The sequence below is a fragment of the Ruditapes philippinarum genome, unplaced genomic scaffold (assembly GCF_026571515.1).
Source record: "Ruditapes philippinarum isolate M1 unplaced genomic scaffold, ASM2657151v2 ctg1645_1_1_1_1, whole genome shotgun sequence".
Classification (NCBI taxonomy): Eukaryota; Metazoa; Mollusca; class Bivalvia; order Venerida; family Veneridae; genus Ruditapes; species Ruditapes philippinarum.
Genome location: NW_026861149.1, coordinates 29191 through 49619, shown reverse-complemented (window position 1 = coordinate 49619; position 20429 = coordinate 29191). Strand labels below are relative to the sequence as shown.

General features: G+C 33.6%; 1 protein-coding gene across 1 annotated transcript in view; it reads right to left on the bottom strand.

Annotated features, from left to right (window-relative positions):
* Positions 1 to 20429, bottom strand: part of LOC132714703 (fibrillin-1-like) — a 43616-nt gene that overhangs the window by 8083 nt on the left and 15104 nt on the right. The window contains exons 4-6 of the mRNA XM_060697617.1: positions 19722 to 19862; positions 13956 to 14132; positions 11003 to 11179 (exon numbers count right to left, since the gene is read on the bottom strand). Coding sequence (XP_060553600.1) covers positions 11003 to 11179; positions 13956 to 14132; positions 19722 to 19862 — 495 coding nt within the window. The remainder of the gene's footprint in view (positions 1 to 11002; positions 11180 to 13955; positions 14133 to 19721; positions 19863 to 20429) is intronic.

Here is a 20429-nt window from a genome sequence, read left to right as displayed (position 1 = left end):
TATTGATCGGAAACCGTTTTTACCCAAGAGGTCAATGTGACCTTGACCTTTGACCCCTTGACACCAAAATCAATAGGGGTCATCTACTGATCATGACCAATCACCATACCAAGTTTGAAGTTCCTAGGCCTTAAGGTTCTTTACTTATTGATCGGAAACCGTTTTTGCTTACAAGGTCAATGTGACCTTGACCTTTGACCCCTTGACCCCAAAATCAATAGGGGTCATCTACTGATCATGACCAATCACCATACCAAGTTTGAAGTTCCTAGGCCTTAAGGTTCTTTAGTTATTGATCGGAAACCGTTTTGCTTACAAGGTCAATGTGACCTTGACCTTTGACCCCAAAATCAATAGGGGTCATCTACTTGTCATGACCAATCACCATACCAAGTTTGAAGTTCCTAGGCCTAAGGGTTCTTTAGTTATCAATCGGAAACCATTTGTTCTACGAAATCTATGAAATGTAAATAGTACTTTTAATAAGTACATCCTAACAATGAAGCATCATTGTAGTGTATCGTCAATATGTGTTGTGTATCGTTGGTCTGTATCGCAATACGTATTGTATCGGAAATTTCTGAATTTTTGTTAAAGTTTGATAAGATGTTTTGATTGAACAGTTATTACAAATAATAATATAATTTGATCATACTTATATATGCAATAAAATGAAATATTCATTCATTTCGAATAAACTGCCGTTTAGTCGGGTAATTTTGAAGAAAACCCAGCGGTCAGATCTCTGTCGAGTTACACTTGCGGTGACTTTGAGATAGCACATCTCCTGATAACTTGAAATGATCGTAATGACAGCTTTATTTCCTTTAAGAGTAATCAATTCCCTACCATTTGGTACCAAGATATTGAAAATTGGTGAAAAAATGTTTAAGTTATGGAGTTCATATTAAGATGAGTGCTGAAAATTGAGTGGCGAGTTGCATACCTTTACTAAATATATATGTATCATTTTTTATTTTTTGTAGGTGTCGCAGTCCAAAAGATAAGGGGGTTTCTGATGGACGCTGTGGGTTAAGTACTTGGGACCTGGACAGAGGGTCTGTAAATACACAAATTATGCGCTTTCAAATAATTTTATTAGCATTCGAAAATCGCGGCTCTCGCCATCAAAATCTTACAAAATAGTGCAAAATACAAAATATCAATGAAAATGATGAATGACAAAATGGAAAGAATGAATCAGAGCATCAAAACAATCTACCAGTTTACCTGTAAATACACAAATTATGCGCTTTCAAATAATTTTATTAGCATTCGAAAATCGCGGCTTTCGCCATCAAAATCTTACAAAATAGTGCGCATGCGTAGTGTAGTGAATCATTATGAAGTAGAAAGTTAGATAGAGAGGCCCGTAATGGTGGTTAGTATATGATCAATATGGGGATGAATGAAAAGTATGATGAAAATTAAAGCTATAGGACATTTAATAGAACAAACAATAACACATATAAACATGTACCATACTACGTATATGAACCTGTGACATAGGAAATGAAGGTTATTGAATCAAAAGCATAAACCAAATATTAAAGCATGTTTCAAATGAAAAATACTGTATTTTACATGGTTTTGAGAGGTAGGAGGGCTTTAGAGTGGGTGTGGGGTGAGGGGCGGTGGGGGGAATGTGCGTGACCAATCAACGCGCCGAACACCTATGGTTGTTACTAGCAACAGTCTGAGGCAGGCTATTTGAAATTGTATTTATTATTGTTTAAACTAGCGTATTTTTACAAAGAATGATGTTAAACTCAAGAAAGAGAACTTTTGAGGTAAATGAGTGATTTATATATGAATTATGTATATTTTCCTTATATTTTAAAGTAAGATTTTTTAAGAGCACCTTGCACTTTGCACACAATACAAAGTTGTCACATAAAAAAGCCGCACATCTCACACTGGTGGGCAGTGAGTCTCACATCGCAGACATGTGAACTGTGAGCCCCACATCACACATTATGAGCTGTGAGCTCTGCTAGTTATATAAACCCTGCTCACAAATAATCTTGGCTTCACACATTTTTTTTCTTGCTCTGAACTTACGGACTTTTTCGTCAGTATTTTAAACTTAAGGTGCGCTCTAGATTTTTGAAGATAAACATTTTTCATAGGTAACAAGCAATTATCATAGTATTGCAAGCAATCCATAAGTCCCCTACCGGTAAGAGCCCAAGCAACATTCTGAAGGGCCATTGGCCATTCACTTATGTTCCTATTTTAAGTAAATTTGTTGAAAAAGTTCTTTTAAAGTGATCACAGGAAACAGTTTTTATGTAAAGACAGACGGACTGAAGGACACTCTAAAGTTATTTTTTAAACATCCCTGTTATCAAAATATAACATTTTTAAAATCCTATCATGATTGAAGAAGTTGGAGTAAAAATTACCAATTTCTCAAAAAAAAGTCTAAGTTCAAAAGGGGCAAAATTCTGGAAATAGTCTTGCTAGAGTATTGAACACTCACAAATGTTGAGTAATAATAAGAAACATTTATATGACAAATGTTGAGTGATAATAAGAAACATTTATATGAAGTTTGAAGTAGATACATTCAGAAAAAGAAGTTATTCAAAAAAAAATGTTTTTTTCATGAAAATTTTAAGTTCAAGGGAGGTAATTCTGATAAATTTTGCGCTAGAGCTGTAAACCTTGTCACATATGATGTGGTTGATGACAAGCAACTTATATTTAAAGTTTGAAGAAAATACCTTAAGAAATAAAGAACTTATAGTGAAAAAAAACTTAAAAACTAGAATCAGAAATCTTGAAATTCAGTCTATTTGTTGCCATAGCAACCAGAATTTTCAACATAGGAAGATAAGAAAAGAATGTGCATTATTTCCATACTGCCATATACCCATATGTCAAGTTTCATAAACATACTTTCAGTACTTTTTGTGTTATCACTGGATCCAAGTTATGTGTAAAATTTGTCATATTTTCAGTTTATTTGTTGCCATAGCAACCAGAATTTTCAACATAGGAAGAAAAGAAAAAGACGTGCATAATCTCCATACTGCCCACTATCCATATATCAAGTTTCATAAAAATATTTTCAGTACTTTTTGCGTTATCGCGGGATCCAGGTTATGTGTAAAATTTGCCATATTTTCAGTCTATTTGTTGCCATAGCAACCAGAATTTTCAACATAGGAAGAAAAGAAAAAAAAGACGTGCATAATCTCCATACTGCCATCTATCCATATATCAAGTTTCATTAAAATATTTTCAGTACTTTTTGCGTTATCGCGGGATCCAATTTTGTGGACGGACGGACTGACGGACGGACAGACGGACGGACGGACGGACGGACAGACAGACAGACGGACGGAGGGTAAACCTAAAGTCCCCTCCGGTAAACCGGTAGGGGACTAATAACTTTACAACAGTCATTCTAAATTGTTCAGAAAAGTTAAATTTAAATATTATATAGAGTTTTTATTCTTGTTAATTATATAACAAAGAATTAGATCTAGTACTTGATATTTGTTCAACTGGTATCTCAATTTGGCGAATCGGTCAGTCTTACATTAAAGACTCGTGTATTTTCTGGATACCGTGTCATCTTGTGCATTTTTAAAGAAATAAAAGCGATTGTAATAATTGATTTACTGTTATTGCTAATGCAAACATTGATGCATACAATTCGATGGCTCAGCGCAAAACTCAGCTAACATCATTTTTTGAAATTTTACAGGAGGGTGAAAAAACTGTCTTACTTTTTACCCTGCTGATATCTTTTAAATATTCTATTATTTCTGTACCATGCTAAAGGCCTTGAAACTTACATGATAAGTCATTTTCAAGTGGAATTAATTTTTAATGGTTTAAAAGCAATTATTTGAGTTAGCATGGGTTTTGCGCTGAAAATCAAAGACTTTTCTTAAAACAAGTGAGTGCAAAACTAGGCTAAGTCAACTTGGATGAGTTTTGCACTTGCAAATGATATGTTGGAACAAAAGTTGTAAAATGTGTGCTAAGTCAAGTTAACATTATTTACAAATCTATTTGATTTATATAATAAGAGGAAAAATTACATACAATGAACATTCTGAAACAGTTCAATTAATTTACTTGTCAAAGTTGATATTTCTATTTCTCTATTAAATAGTTATTTTACAATGCAACTTATGTAACTTAGACTGAACATTACTTATCATACACTTGCAGTCTTATGAATGGAAATGTTAGGAATAAGGAATTAAACCTGAAGTGCAAAAATAAACTAGAGGATGCTTTTGTAAAAAAGCGCATGTCTCCCCCACTGCTGAGAATAACTGTGAATGGAAACAGGAATGGAAATGGAGAGAAGATAATGTAAATACCCTGTAGTCACTTCAATGAAGGCTGTCTATGGATGGTTTCTATTGTTAAGGTTGTATGAGAAGATGCTTCCTAAACTGTTTGTTTTTAACCAGGTATTCAATTTTGAAAATCCTGGTTATTCAATCAGCGTATGGCAGGCGGGCGTCAAACGAAATTGCACTTGATGGTCATATCATATATAGTTTCACAAATGAAATTAAATGAAATTGTGTCTGCTCCATAACTCTTCAAACCTTTAAAGGATTTTGATGATACTTGAAACAAACGTTCATATTGTCAGATTTTTTTACACTATTGAAAGACAACTCAAATTACAATGTATGTAAAATCATGATAACTGTAGTGTGTTGGGATGACTCCACTCGTTTTCACAATGAAGCCTCTCTGGTAGATACTTGAAACAAAAATACATCAGCAAACAAAACAATGCGTGTAATACACCTTGCTGTGACCATGAAGCATTGAACGCGCAGCGGGGAAGAAATGACTGCATAAGGGTGGAAAGATCAAAAAAGAACAGAGTATATAAAACCAGACAACTGATATATCACTGATATATCAATAATAGTTAAATGTCCTCACTGATAAGAACTCAAGTTATCATCCGGAAATGAGAAAATGACCAATGGTCACTGTGACCTTAACCTTTGACCTACTGACCCCATAAACAAGAGGGATCATCTGCTCAATAAGACCAATCATCCTATGAAGTTTGAGGGTTGTAGGTCCAAAGGAACTCTAGTTACCATCCGGAAAGGAGAAATTAACCAACGGTCGCTGTGACCTTGACCTTTGACCTACTGACCATTTAAACAATAGGGATTATTTGATTAATAAGACCAATCATCCTATGAAGTTTGAGGGTTGTAGGTCAAAAGGAACTCTAGTTATCATCCGGAAATGAGAAATTGACCAACGGTCACTGTGACCTTGACCTTTGACCTACTGACCCCAAAAACAATAGGGATCATCTGCTCTATAAGACCAATCATCCTATGAAGTTTGAGGGCTGTAGGTCAAAAGGAACTCTAGTTATCATCCGGAAACGAGAAATTGACCAACGGTCACTGTGACCTTGACCTTTGAACTACTGACCCCAAAAACAATAGGGATCATCTGCTCAATAAGACCAATCATCCTATGAAGTTTGAGGTCTGTAGGTCTAAAGGAACTCTAGTTATCATCCGGAAACGAGAAATTGACCAACGGTCAGTGTGACCTTGACCTTTGACCTACTGACCCCAAAAACAATAGGGATCATCAGCTCTATAAGACCAATCATCCTATGAAGTTTGAGGGCTGTAGGTCAAAAGGAACTCTAGTTATCATCCGGAAACGAGAAATTGACCAACGGTCACTGTGACCTTGACCTTTGAACTACTGACCCCAAAAACAATAGGGATCATCTGCTCAATAAGACCATTCATCCTATGAAGTTTGAGAGCTGTAGGTCAAAAGGAACTCTAGTTATCATCCGGAAACGAAGAATGGACGGACGGACTGACGGACGGACGGACTGACGGACGGACGTACAGGGCAAAAACAATATGTCTCCCCCCGATGTTTCATCTTAAAATTTATGAAAAGCTTGACTAGAAATTTCACTTGATCTTTAAATGACTTATTCTTTGAATGCAATAATATGATCAAACCCTTGTTATGATACTACCACAATATATTGTGAAATTATAGTAAACCTGTAATGCAATATATTGATTGCTATGAAAAACAATGTTATAAAAAGTGTTAAGCATTAGCTATGAACAGATGTTTGAAATGTCTATATAATTATATCACATTAAAAGTTAAAACTTTATCAAAAACTAAAAATATTTGGACTATGTGATATTTACTGGGGCCATAATGGCTGAGTAGGAGTATGTTATAATAAGCCAGCTTACTGAAATTTTAACACTGGGACTGATTTACCGGTATTATGTATAGTATCAACAATTCTACATTTGGAAAATCTACAAAGTTGTCTGACAATCCTCCCACCCCACCCCCCTGTTTTCTGCTTTGTATACCTCTTTGAAAGGGTGTATAGTGCATTAGTATTTTTGACTGAGAGAACACTATCGGAATCCAGAATTACACAAGATGTTAATTTTTGCAATTTGCAAAACATTGTTTTTGACTGGTTGATATTAAGGTGTTAGTAAGTCTTACTAAATTCAATGTAAACATTTTAATAATGAAAGGGTCCATAACTCTGGATACCTTTATCTTATTTTACCAATTATAACTTTATAAGATTAATTAAAGATAACAGACACACAAGTATTTTTATGCAAGTTGATAAGATTACTTTAGAAATGTGAAGAAAACATTGCAAACAAGATAACAAGTGCCTATTTCTATGAATAAACAGAATGGTGATGAAAAAATCTAATTCAAAAACATTTAAAATCATATGATAATAAATAATGTGTTAAATTTTTGTATAATTATAATATTATCAATTAAGAGATTTTCATTTAATATGATTTTGGAATGGAAACGTTTCAAATGATGAAGGAAATTGAAAAACCTTTAACCTTTGTTTTTATTATTCTCTTACAGTGTAAAATCAAATTCAGCTGTGGTTTTCTGCCATTATTAAAGCATTGTGTTCAAGTCTGACTTTCTGAAGAAAAATTGTAGAACTAAATTTTTTAAAGGTTTTATTCAAATATTTAAGTTATTAGAATTTTGATTAATATTAGGACCCAGTGATCTTAGATGTAACAATTATACTGGAACCGTATTTATGTCAAGCTCTGAATTTTAATTAACCTACTATTGATACATGTATATAAAATTCATCAGTTTGTAATTTTATTAACGACTAACTTTAGCATACTCTGTAAAACAATATGTAGGAAATAAACCTATTACAATTTTCAATATCAACAGATTTCCACATTATTTTAAAGTTCAAATATTGAATAATATTACATTAATATAGAAAATTCACAGCTTTCACATTTATTTAACTGTAATTTAATTTTATGTTTAAAATTTGTTAAACATATCTTTCATTTAATCTGGACTAGGTATTGCAATGAAAAATTTAATATTGTGATATATTGCAGCAATATATACAGACATTATTGCATATTATACAAATATGTACTTTTTAGCTGGTGAATATAGTGTGATATGTACTGAAAAAATTAATATTGACCGAGGTGATTCTTTAGCCAAGGTCAATATTAATTTATCAGTACATATCACACTATATTCACCAGCTAAAAAGTACATATTTGTTTTATAATATAATTTATAAATAGCTTGTATATGGCTTATTAATTCTGCCATTGCCTACAATGGAAATTGACATTTTTAGCTTGTCTAATTTTTCCATTAATTGGCCCTATCTTTTAAATGAGTGCATTAGCAAGCTTATTTTTAGTGTTCTTTAAAATGTTATGACTAATTTGACTCTTATTTAAGAGTCATCCAATTTTATTTTTTTAGAATAATATATACATGGTACAACAAACTTGGCGTGATGTTGCGTCATAGTCTCATATCTTTCAGGAAATTTCCAGAAAATCTATTTTAGATTATATAATGTGATTTATCACATACCCGTGCCGCTTTTGCAACTCGGTAAAAATGATATTGCATGTGACATCATTTGCATAATTATAAAAACATACAGTTAAGACTCCCTATATGTTAGCGTTACACAATAGGCACATAATTGAAAAATTATTCTTTTTTCAATTTAAACACTCTTTATTTTTGGTATGTGATAAATAAAATATAGATTCATTTAAGTTTAATACTAAATTTATTAAACTCATTGAATAAAATAATACAATCGCAAGAGGCTCCCATAATATAATTTTATTTAACTTGTCCAATGGATTTCATTATTAAACTTACACTCATTCAATACTCTCTATATATTACAATAATTAACAGACATATTGCAGTAAGTTATGAACTAAGTAAAATGCTTTAAATCAAGGGTAAGATCTACATAAGCTTGACTTCATAGTTTTATTCTTATAATTATCTCTTTATGAGAGGCCCTTTTATTAAGATTTTGCACTTTGTTAAAAGTAATACTGTTTCTAAAGGAGTTCCAACAACTTTATGCAATATCATTTGAAGTCAAGCTATATATAAGCAGAGAATACTTCTTATTTATAAGGGTTTATAAAAAGATAAATCAATAATTTTCGAGGTCCTACAGTTGATTGCATTGGTCAATACATATCATTTTTTATTCAGTACATATCATATTCCCCAGCTGAAATTTAGTCCCAATCTGTTTTATTATAAAATGTAAAATAACTTCTATATGCCTTTTTAACCCTTTTGCTGCCAGAGGGTTATTGTTTTATTGTTAACCTATTTGCCAGAGGGTTTTCTAAGAAATTACTCTATAATTTATTAATATAATTATTATTATTTGTTATAAGTATTATAATAATTATATATGTTTCCAAATCTGTTAATATAATAATAATTATTTTCGATGGTATAATTTTCTTTATATTTATTATTACTTTTATTATTATTATTATTTACTTATTATTATAACTATAATAATAATTGAAATGGCTAAAGCCGTCCATATGGCAAATACACCGAAAATAACAGGGACCGCTTAAGCCGTCCTTATGGCAGTGAAAGGGTTAATTTGGTTCTGAATAACACACAATTCTAGATTTTTAATTGTCCATAACTTTGGTTAGGGTCTGTCAAAGAATGCACAGGAATATCTAAATTCTTACTAGTCCTAAATTAATATGCCAAATTACAAAACAATGTTTCTTTTTATCTTTTATTTTAATTCATGACACTTATTTGAACAAAACTTCTCTACAATAACAACAACAAATGGATATGATGTCAAGTCATAACAGCAAAAATTGTAGACTTCTTGCAATAGCTTCAAATGATGTCATACTAATGTATGACAACACTGAATTTAGGCTTTACAATATTCAAATGCTATTAGAGTCATCAAAACTACTTCAAGTTCAAAGCAGGGAGGTACAAATGTAATTTTAAAGGAATATTCTTATATTCTATGTTGTAAAATTTAAAAGATAAAGAACTATATACTGTAAATTCATAATATTACTTAGTGCAACACTAAGCTAAGTCAAGTTAGACTAGTTTTGCACTGGTGATTTTTTGTGGGTTGAAAAAAAAATTGGTGCAAAACTCATACTAACTTGACTTAACCCAGTTTTGCAGTAACTAATTTGATCAGTTTGACTTAGCATGTTTACTTAAAATTTAAATATAATTACTAATACAGGGAATATGTTCAAAATATTTATAGGGAAAATGGGATGTTTGATTAGCTTTCAGAATTTATCAAAAAGTCCTTTTGAGTGAAATATGGACTTAGCTGAGTTTTGCGCTGAGCCATCAACATGTTTTGATCTCATTTATTTATTAAATTTTATTCAAGTCTAGTTATTAACTGTTGAAATATACTAAATTTCTATATACTTGATAAATAAATTCAAGTGAAACATCATAATTTAAACAGACTTATTTGTTTTCTTATTATAATTCAAACATTTGGTGAAGCCCAGAACTCTAGCAAAGTTCTGATAAGTAGTAACTGGTCCATAAATAACAGGCCATAGAAAGCTACCAAAACTAAACTGTCTTAATATACTGGTTTCAGAGCAACAGATAAGCTTTAAAAGTGAATTGGGTATTACTCCATCATTTCCTTTGGAATTGGGTATTGGCTCCATTTAATTGGGTATTCCAAAACTCGATACCCTATGATTTCAAGATCAATTGGGTATTCTATTATGAAGATATGAATTTTATGGTTTCAATTTCAATAAAATTAAAACTGTTTTATAAAGAAAATAGAATAAACAATTTTAATAGAACTTTTCACAATTGTTTTATTATTTTATATAAAATGCTCAAGTTATATTTCGTAATATTTTTAACATGTTCGTTTTCTGACTGATTTTTGATTATTTACGACTGTTTTGTTTCAAATCATTTTCCGTTTTGTACGACGCCATATTGCCTCAAAGCGTCTATTGGTACAGCTGGGACCTACTTAGTGACGGTCTCCGCAAATCAACGGTCTCTGCCGGTCTGTTAAAACCGTCGACCTGAGTAGACAAATTGACGGTCTTAGCTTATTTGATATGGCTTAGTCGGTCTTTGGAGACCGGGACCGTCGAAGACCGGAGACCGTCGAATAGTTAGCATTAATTCGGAAATATTCGGATAGCATGCATATTGATATAATTTGACCAAAACTACGAGCGAACGACAGATTAATTTTGCGGTGGTGAAAATGACAATACGCACGGATTTTTACAACAACTGCGTATTTTATTTTTTTCAATGGGTTTTGATACGCATTCTAAAAAAATCAATTGCGTATTTCATAAAATTAATTGCGTAAATACGCAAATACTCACCTTATCTGTTGCTCTGGGTTTTAACAAGAGTGCAGCAAACTTCTGAACCCCAGTCAACAACTTCTAGCCTAGAATTACCATATGCAGACAGACTGATAAACGAAGAAGGCCAGGTGCAAAGAGACGCTCAACTACTAGAGTGTAACAATATATCTCATTACTCATTCCATATATCTCATAACACATACCATATATCTCATAACACATACAATATATCTCAAAACACATACCATATATCTCATAAAACATACCATATAACTCGCATGTGGGTGCTGATGGGCTCCACTGACCATCAGCTCCACAGCTTCTAAAATTGCTACCCTTCATTTTATGACTTGCAATACAAGTATAAGATGCAAACTTTCCATATGTTGTCCCTGGGTCAAAGTTTACAGTACCATTATCTGGTTCATTCAATACTCCACAATCTGCAAGAAATCAAGTGAAACTCTGCCTTTATTTGGCATAATATTGGTACTTATTTTTTAAACTTTTAGCCTGTTTGGAGGCAACAGATTATACCCATTAACCAGTGCAGCCAGCACAACTGTGATGTCTGATTATGGTCAGCTCTGTTAGCTATTCAGTCAATAAATTTTTTTTTTAATTTTCACAAAAATTGATCAAATTTGTTTTATCAAGATTGAAAGATGGTCAAATCAAGATATTAAGCAGAGTAAAACCAATATATAACATGCTGTTACATGCAAATTTCAATAACATTATTTTACTATCCCTGAAATTAACCCTTGCTCCACAATTTTGAGCACATAAGAATGCAGTAGACTTTTATTATCTCTAGAGTAACCCATACTGTACCATTCTATATAAAAAATGTGTTGGTTGTTGCTATCTGAAAATTTAACCATTGGTTTACCCTTCAACAAACAATAATTCAATAAACTTTGGCAATCTAAAAATTCACTCTTGGTTTATGCTTTGAAACATAAGAATTCAATGAACTTTGGATTTCTAAACAATTTATCCTTGTTTTACCCTTTTTCAAAGAAGACTTCAATAAAGTTGGCTATCTGAAAATTCACCCTTACTTAACCCTTCGAAACAAAAGTCTTCAATATAGGTTGCTAACTTATATAAATTCACCATAGCTATGAGGTGTAGAATACAAGAATGACATACATGGCATTTACACACTATCAAGTTTTTACTGTTTTAAATTTCAATTCATCAAGTATTATGTAATTAGTATTTAGTTTGATTTTGAAGGAAGCTATAAGCTTATACACACTTTCGAATTATGTTGTTTTAAAACTGTGCTAGAATACTTTCATTTACACATAATGTACAGTGGCAATTTAGTATTTCCTAGACCTTGTCAATCTCATACGCAGTGATCTCCCCTTATCAGTACAGAGATTTCTGCCATCACAAACATTGAAATATCAATATTTGGATATTTATATCTTTTAGCTTTTTAATTTATTTTCATTATTTTGTAAACTTTTGGGTTTTTTTAATAAAATATAACGAACGTAGGTACAAAAAGTTAAAAAATAAAACAGAAAGAGAAAAATGACGTTAGATTTTCTATGTAACGGTCGATATTAACATTTGAATTTCGACATTACCTCATTACGACAATTATCTAGACAAGCATTCTGACCAAGTCTCATGACAGGTGAGTCAAAAATGTGACCACTACATTGTTAACAAGGATTATCCTTATTTGAGCAGTGTGACCTAGTTTTTTACCCAGGTGACCCATATTCAAACTTGACCTAGAAATCATTAAAACAAACTTTCAGACCAATTTCCAGGATACTTGGATCAAAACAGTAGCAACTAGAGTGTTGAGAAGATTTTTCTATTTTAGCTCCTATGACCTAGTTTCACATGCGATTTCGAACTCATCCGAGCAATTACCTAGACAAGCACCCTGATCAGGTTTGATGATGATTGAGTCGAAAATGTGACCACTAGAATGTTAACAAGGTTTTTCAATATTTGGGCAGTGTGACCTAGTTTTTCATCCAGGATGACCCATGTTTGAACTTGACTTAGAAATCATCAAAACAAACTTTCAGACCAATTTACAGGATATTTGGATCAAAACAGTAGCCACTAGAGTCTTAACAAGATTTTTCTATTTATGCTCCTGTGACCTAGTTTTTCATCCGAGATGACCAATGTTCCAACTCATTCAAGCTATCAACTAGACAAACATACTGACTAAGTTTGATGATGATTGAGGCAAAATTGTGACCACTAGAGTGTAAACAAGGTTTTTCTATTTTTAGCTCTTGTGACCTAGTTTTTCATCCGAGATGACCCATGTTCAAACTCATGCAAGCTATTACCTAGACAAGCATCCTGACCAAGTTTGATGATGATTGATGCAAAAATATGACCGCTAGTGTGTTAACAAAGTTTTCTATCTTTAGCTTCGTTGACCTACTTTTTCATCCGAGATGACCCATGTTCGAATCATCCAAGCTATCACCTAGACAAGCATCTTGACCATGTTTGATGATGATTGATGCAAAAATGTGACCGCTAGAGTGTTAACAAGGTTTTTCTTTTTTTAGATCCAGTGACCTTCTTTTTCATTGGAGATGACCCATGTTCAAACTCATCCGAGCTATCACCTAGACAAGGACCTTGACCAAGTTTGATGATGATTGATGCCAAAATGTGACCGCTAGGGTGTTAACAAGGTTTTTCTATTTTTAGCTCCGGTGACCTACTTTTTCATCAGAGATGACCCATGTTAAAACTCATCCAAGCTATCATCTAGACAAACATCCTGACCAAGTTTGATGATGATTGAGGCAAAAATGTGACCTCTAGAGTGTTAACAAGGTTTTTCTATTTTTAGCTCTTGTGACCTAGTTTTTCATCCGAGATGACCCATGTTCAAACACATCCGAGCTATCAACTAGATAAGCATCCTGACCAAGTTTGATGATGATTGAGGCAAAAATGGGACCGCTAGAGTGTTAACAAAAAAGTTTGAACGGACTGACGGCTGACAATCATTGATCCTAAAAGCTCACCCTGAGCATGTTCAGGTGAGCTAACTAGTAAAACCTCTATTACAACTGTACAAAAAAGATTATGATTTCAAATGTCAAAACAGAAGGTTTTGTCATATCATAATGTTATTTATCACTTTTATCTTCAGGAAAATGGTTTCCCATTATCCTTTTTCATATCAGTGTTATACATTGTAGTATCTAATTTTACCATGAATTGTACAAACAGGTTCGGTGCCATTCCATGAGCCGCCAGCTAGACAGGTGCGAGTCTCGTTACCAGACGATATATAGTATCCAGTGCTACATGTGTAAGTTGCCGTAGCACCAAACGTGGTAACAGGTGCAAATACAGTTCCATCTGTTACATCATTTAAACCCGGACAATCTGAAATGATACCACAAGGATGTAATAAAATGATATGATCAAAATAATGAGGTTGATCCCCTTGAATAAAACAGGGCTGGTGTATCTGTGACATTGATTAAAATAAATGTTCCTTTGATAAGACTTCTAACAATTGTCTTTTGGCACCAGATTAAATCAGTGTTTCATTTTTTGCCCCATTTTTTTTAACTCTTGGGATGTTAACTTAAATACAGAATTATACCCAACCCAAAAGTCGAGATTTTTATGTACCGACATGTACGAAATTTCTAAGATATTGGTAAATTTCTTAAGAAACACCATGAAAAAATATTCAGACAAAATGACAACTTATTATCTATTCTATTGAGGTTTTGTTTAGGTGGGTTTGGATGGGATTTAAAATCAGATACTACCCAGCAAACACAAGAGGTCATACTGACGTCAGATTTAAGTCAGGTTGTGACATCGGATGACTGTCGGAAAAATGGTTGGATTTGAAAGTTTTTTTGACGTAATAATCTGACGTCAGGTAGACGTCACAATCTAACCATTATCTAACCTTTTTCTGACCAAAATATGACCATTATCTAACCATTTTCAGACCTCAATCTGACCATTTTCCAACCTAAATCTTAACCCTTTTCTGCCCTAAATGTGACCATTTTCTGACCTAAATCTGATCATTCCCCTAATCCTTTTTGTTTTACCAAGTTTGATGATGATTGAGGCAAAATTGTGACCTCTAGTGTGTTAACAAAGTTTATCTACTTTTAGCCTAAGTGACCTAATTTTTCATCAGAGATGACCCATGTTCAAATTCATCCGAGTTTTCACCTAGACAAGCATCTTGACCAAGTTTGATGATGACTGATGCAAAAATGTGACCGCTAGAGTGTTAACAAGGTTTTTCTATTTTTAGCTCCAGTGACCTACTGTTTCATCTGAGATGACCCATGTTCGAACTCATCTGAGCTATCACCTAGACAAGCATCTTGACCAAGTTTGATGATGATTGATGCAAAAATGTGACTGCTAGAGTTTTAACAAGGTTTTTCTATTTTTAGCTCCGGTGACCTACCTTATCATCCGAGATGACCCATGTTGGAACTCATGTTCGAACTCATCCGAGCTATCAACTAAATAAGCATCCTGACCAAGTTTGATGATGATTGATGCAAAAATGTGACCGCTAGAGAGTTAACAAGGTTTTTCTATTTTTAGCTCCAGTGACCTACTTTTTCATCCAAGATGACCCATGTTCAAACTCATCCGAGCTATCACCTAGACAAGCATCTTGACCAAGTTTGATGATGATTGATGCCAAAATGTGACGGCTAGAGTGGTAACAAGGTTTTTCTATTTTTAGCTCCGGTAACCTACTTTTTCATCCGAGGTGACCTATGTTCAAACTCATCCCAGCTATCAACTTGATAAGCATCATGACCAAGTTTGATGATGATTGATGCAAAAATGTGTCCGCTAGAGTGTTAACAAGGTTTTTCTATTTTTAGCTGCAGTGACCTACTTTTTCATCAGATGACCCATGTTCAAACTCATTCGAGCTATCACCTTAGACAAGGATCTTGACCAACTTTGATGATGATTGATGCAAAAATGTAACCGCTAGAGTGTTAACAAGGTTTTTCTATTTTTAGCTCCGGTGACCTACTTTTCCGTCCAAGATGACCCATGTTTGAACTCATCCCTGCTTTCACCTAGACAAACATCCTGACCAAGTTTGATGATGAATGAGGCAAAAATGTGACCTCTAAAGTGTTAACAAGGTTTTTCTATTTTTAGCTCCTGTGATCTAGTTTCTCATCCGAGATGACCCATGTTCGAACTCATCCGAGAAGCATCCTGACCAAGTTTGATGATGATTGAGGAAAAAATGCGACCGCTAAAGTGTTAACAACTAAATGTGAACGGACAACGGACAATCATCGATCCTAAAAGCTCACCCTGAGCATGCTTAGGTGAGCTAAAAAGGGACATAACTTTAATGTTTGTCAGAAGAAAGAAAGACAACTCCTTACATACATATTCCTTCTAAAATGTTGTACTTGGGTAAACAGTTTAAAGCGGCCTTCAGCTTTTAATTTTTGTTGAAAAAACAATTCTGTATTGTTTCAAAGTAAGTATTTCAGAAATTTCATCTTGGAAAAGTGCATCATATTTAGGCCTTCTCCAAAACAGCGTCCTGAGAGCTATTTATAGTGCGCCAGTGACATTCATGTCTAAAAATAGAAGATCATCAAATGAATCTTCTCCTTTTTAAATTTACATATAGAGAATGGACCGATAGATAATAGGTATCATGGGGTTTCCTTATGTTGTTAATGTACTTTATTGACACCAAATTTCATATTCTAATTTAGTTATTTTCATTTGACAATTATATGAAACGATTTGGAAAAACTGAAGGCCACTTTAAAGTTAGCAAACTATAAAGTTTCAATTCCATATAACTATACTGTACAATTAATTATGTCTGGTTTATTTCAAGATAGGTATTAACTTGAAGTAAATAAAGCTGAAAATGTTAGTAAAGGAAGAGAACTCCTATAATATGTTAATAAAGAATATTAAAGTAAGGAAGATAACTCTTTCAAGCAATGTATCACTGCAGTCTAGCAAGGGAGGTAACTATGCAATCTTTCAAGACATGAGAGCTCATTTAAAATGGGTCAAAAGTTATATACATATTGTCTAATCTTAAATTCAGATTTCAGCTATCTGATTGGTCAACTACCAGCAGAGATTGTATATTGACTAATGAAAATCCTGAAGAACTGAGACAGATCTCAGAAAATAGTTGAACAACCTTGAGCTTCAATCACCTGTAGTAATGTACAGATCAAGCAGAAGCCTATAAAACTAAAATAACCAACACTGACGAAGGCCAATTTCAACATTTCCAACACTTTGTTTCTGTCCTGTTTAATAGGATTATACTTGAAACAAGTTACAATTTTAATAGAATTCCTAAAATATTTCAAGCAATATTTAAGCAATACAGCAATGTCATTAATTCATACCAAGACAATTGTGTATACATGTACAATATATTTTTTTATTTTGTCCACAGGTCAAAAGCAAAAAAAGCTAAACTTCAAATGGTGAAAAAATGGGTTTTACTCAAAATTTAAGCATACTTTTTTTTAAGGAAAAAAATAAAATGAGCTCTCTGTAAAGTTTGAGTATTCAGAGCTTTTTTCCCTATATTGAAAAGGGGCCTAGGCCCTTTTGATTTGTGAAAGACAAAGCGCCATTTTCCTAAACGATGTTAAAGAAGAATCACAATTTAGACACAACTTGTGAATATTTTTTTAAACACCCATTAACTGAAGATATTCAAACATGAAATGTTTAAATACCTATGATTTCATAAAGTTGTAAATTATCTTGGAAAATTCATGGTATTTAAAAATTTTGTTGTTATTCTGTTTAGTGGCTGCAATTAAAGAAATACTGGATTGTGAAAGTGGCATTTCTTTAAGTTAAGAATCTGGTACTTTTGAAATTGTGAAATGGCCTTTATGAGGTCAATAACCCCCGACACTCTCGGGTCTGTGATCTGCCCCGCAGGCCCTACACTAGCTGACGATGAGGGCCCTAATTTAAAACATGTTACATAACTCATTTAAAACTAAAAAGCTAAAAAAAAATGATATGGGAATTCTTCAAATTAAGAAAAATTATTGCCTTTCAAATACTGAAGAAAACAAGGTAATTCAACACTAAAACTGCAATGTCATCAAGTTTTACTGCAAGACAAACTTAAAACAGGACAATAAACAGACATAGTTAACTACTTAACTTTTTCTCATACATTTATCAAACAAAAAAGATTTGAAAAGAAATATCCACCAAAGAAATATTAACACTCAATGTCCAATAGTCACACAGAAATTACACCTGCCCAAGGATCAAAATATCAACTCCGGGATATCTAATCCAATGCTCTCCCTGTTGATCTATTCTGTTGATCTAGACATGTGGACCTTTGATTCAATCACTCATATTTCATTCACTTGAAAAGCACAACAACAAACTAGAAATGTGTCCATAGGACACGGATGCCCTCACACACCACTGTTCTGTCAATCTTATGACTCTAGGTCAAATATTTTTTGGACTACATGTGCCACAAGTTGAAAACTTAAAAATCAACAAAGGGCCATAATTCTGTTAAATTTGGTTACAGCAAAAATTCCTTCCTTTACTACCATCTACACATTAAGGTTGTTCATCCCTGGAAGTTTAAGCAAAATCTGCCATCCTGTTTAAGAGGAGTTGCGTTCACAAAATTTCTATAGTATATAGTGAAAAAATCAACAAAGGGCCATAATTCTGTTAAATTTGGTCGCAGCAAAAATTCTTTCCTTTTCTACCATCTACACATTAAGGTTGTTCATCCCTGGAAGTTTAAGCAAAATCTGCCATCCAGTTTAAGAGGAGTTGTGTTCACAAAATTTCTACATAGTGTATAGTGAAAAAATCAACAAAGGGCCATTATTCTGTTGAATTTGGACACAGCAAAAAATCCTTCCTTTAATACTATCTACATATTAAGGTTGTTCATTCCTGGAAGTTTAAGCAAAATCTGCCATCCGGTTTAAGAGGAGTTGCGTTCACAAGATTTCGGGACGTACGGACAGATGTACGGACGGACACTCGGACGGACAAGTGCAACGGTATATGCTCCCACTCTGTGGGGGCATAAAAAATGAATATTAACAAATTAATGAAATGCTAGGTTAAACAAGATATGTTTGTAAAACATGTATGCCCCCATACATAAATTTTATGAATCACATAGGCCTCATTAATGACAGCCAAGTTGTTATATTACATAAGACCTTCAAATGTGTATACCAAAAGCACATAAAAATATTAACCAAGGCAACTTGAGTTGTTGAGTTATTGGTCAGAAAGGGTCATTAAGTACAAGGTCACTATGACATTGACCCCTTCACCCCAAAATCAATAGGGGTCATCTACTGGTCATGATCAATCATCATACCAAGTTTGAAGTTCCTAGGCCTAAGGGTTCTTTAGTTATTGATCGGAAACCGTTTTTACCTACAAGGTCAATGTGACCTTGACCTTTGACCCCAAAATCAAAAGGGGTCATACGCTGGTCATGACCAATCATCATACCAAGTTTGAAATTCCAAGGCCTAAGGGTTCTTTAGTTATTGATCGGAAACCATTTTTACCTTCAAGGTCAATGTGACCTTGACCTTTGACCCCAAAATCAATAGGGGTCATCTGCTGGTCATGACCAATAACCATATCAAGTTTGAAGATCCTAGGCCTAAGCGTTCTTTAGTTATTGATCGGAAACCGTTTTAACATATAAGGTCAATGTGACCTTGACCTTTGACCCCTTGACCCCAAAATCAATAGGGGTCATTTACTGGTCATGACCAATCACCGTACCAAGTTTGAAGTTCCTAGGCCTAAGGGTTCTTTAGTTATCACTCGGAAACCATTTGGTCTATGGACCGACGGACGGGACGGACCGACAAGTGCAAATGAAATATACCATCTCTTCTTCGAAGTGGAGGCATAAATATTAAAGATTTATAACAGGATTCATACCCGTGTCAGACATCCTACTGATGCCATCTATTGGGGGATGTTGAACGGTCTGTGAGAGGTCACTTGATGTACCGCTGTCCAGTCCAGAAGCTGAACCAATCTCATTACCATATTCATCCTTGACCAGTCTTGAGGGTGGCGCTTAAATCATACAAGAAATTGTATTATGAAGGCAGCACTAAAATCAATCAAGAAATTGCATTATGAAGGTGGCACTAAAGTCATATAAGAAATTGTATTATGAAGGATGCACTTTAATCATACAAGAAAAAGTATTTAATAAGAAGGTGACTCTATAATCATACAAGAAAATGTATTATGAAGGTTCCACTAAAATCATACAAGAAATGGTGTGAGGTATCTCACCTTGTATGATTTTTAAACATTCTTATACATAATGGACTTCAGTATACTGCGGGGTTTTACTGGACGCAGATATAATATAGATATTATTGTTTCTGACCCGACATGAATTTATCTCTTTCTTCCCGAAGCTCACCAAATTCCATTTAAATCTAATACAGCGAGCAGAAAATGCTTGCATTGTTTATTTCGAAAGTTAACATAATTGAAATATACTGCCAGGGCTCTCGTGAGCATTTTGAGACTGGGGCCAGGGTCCATGCAGGGGGGGAATTTTGCATGATTTTCAAATATTTTTCATCCAAAGGGGAATTTCCACAGAGGAAGATTAATTCAGAAAAAAAA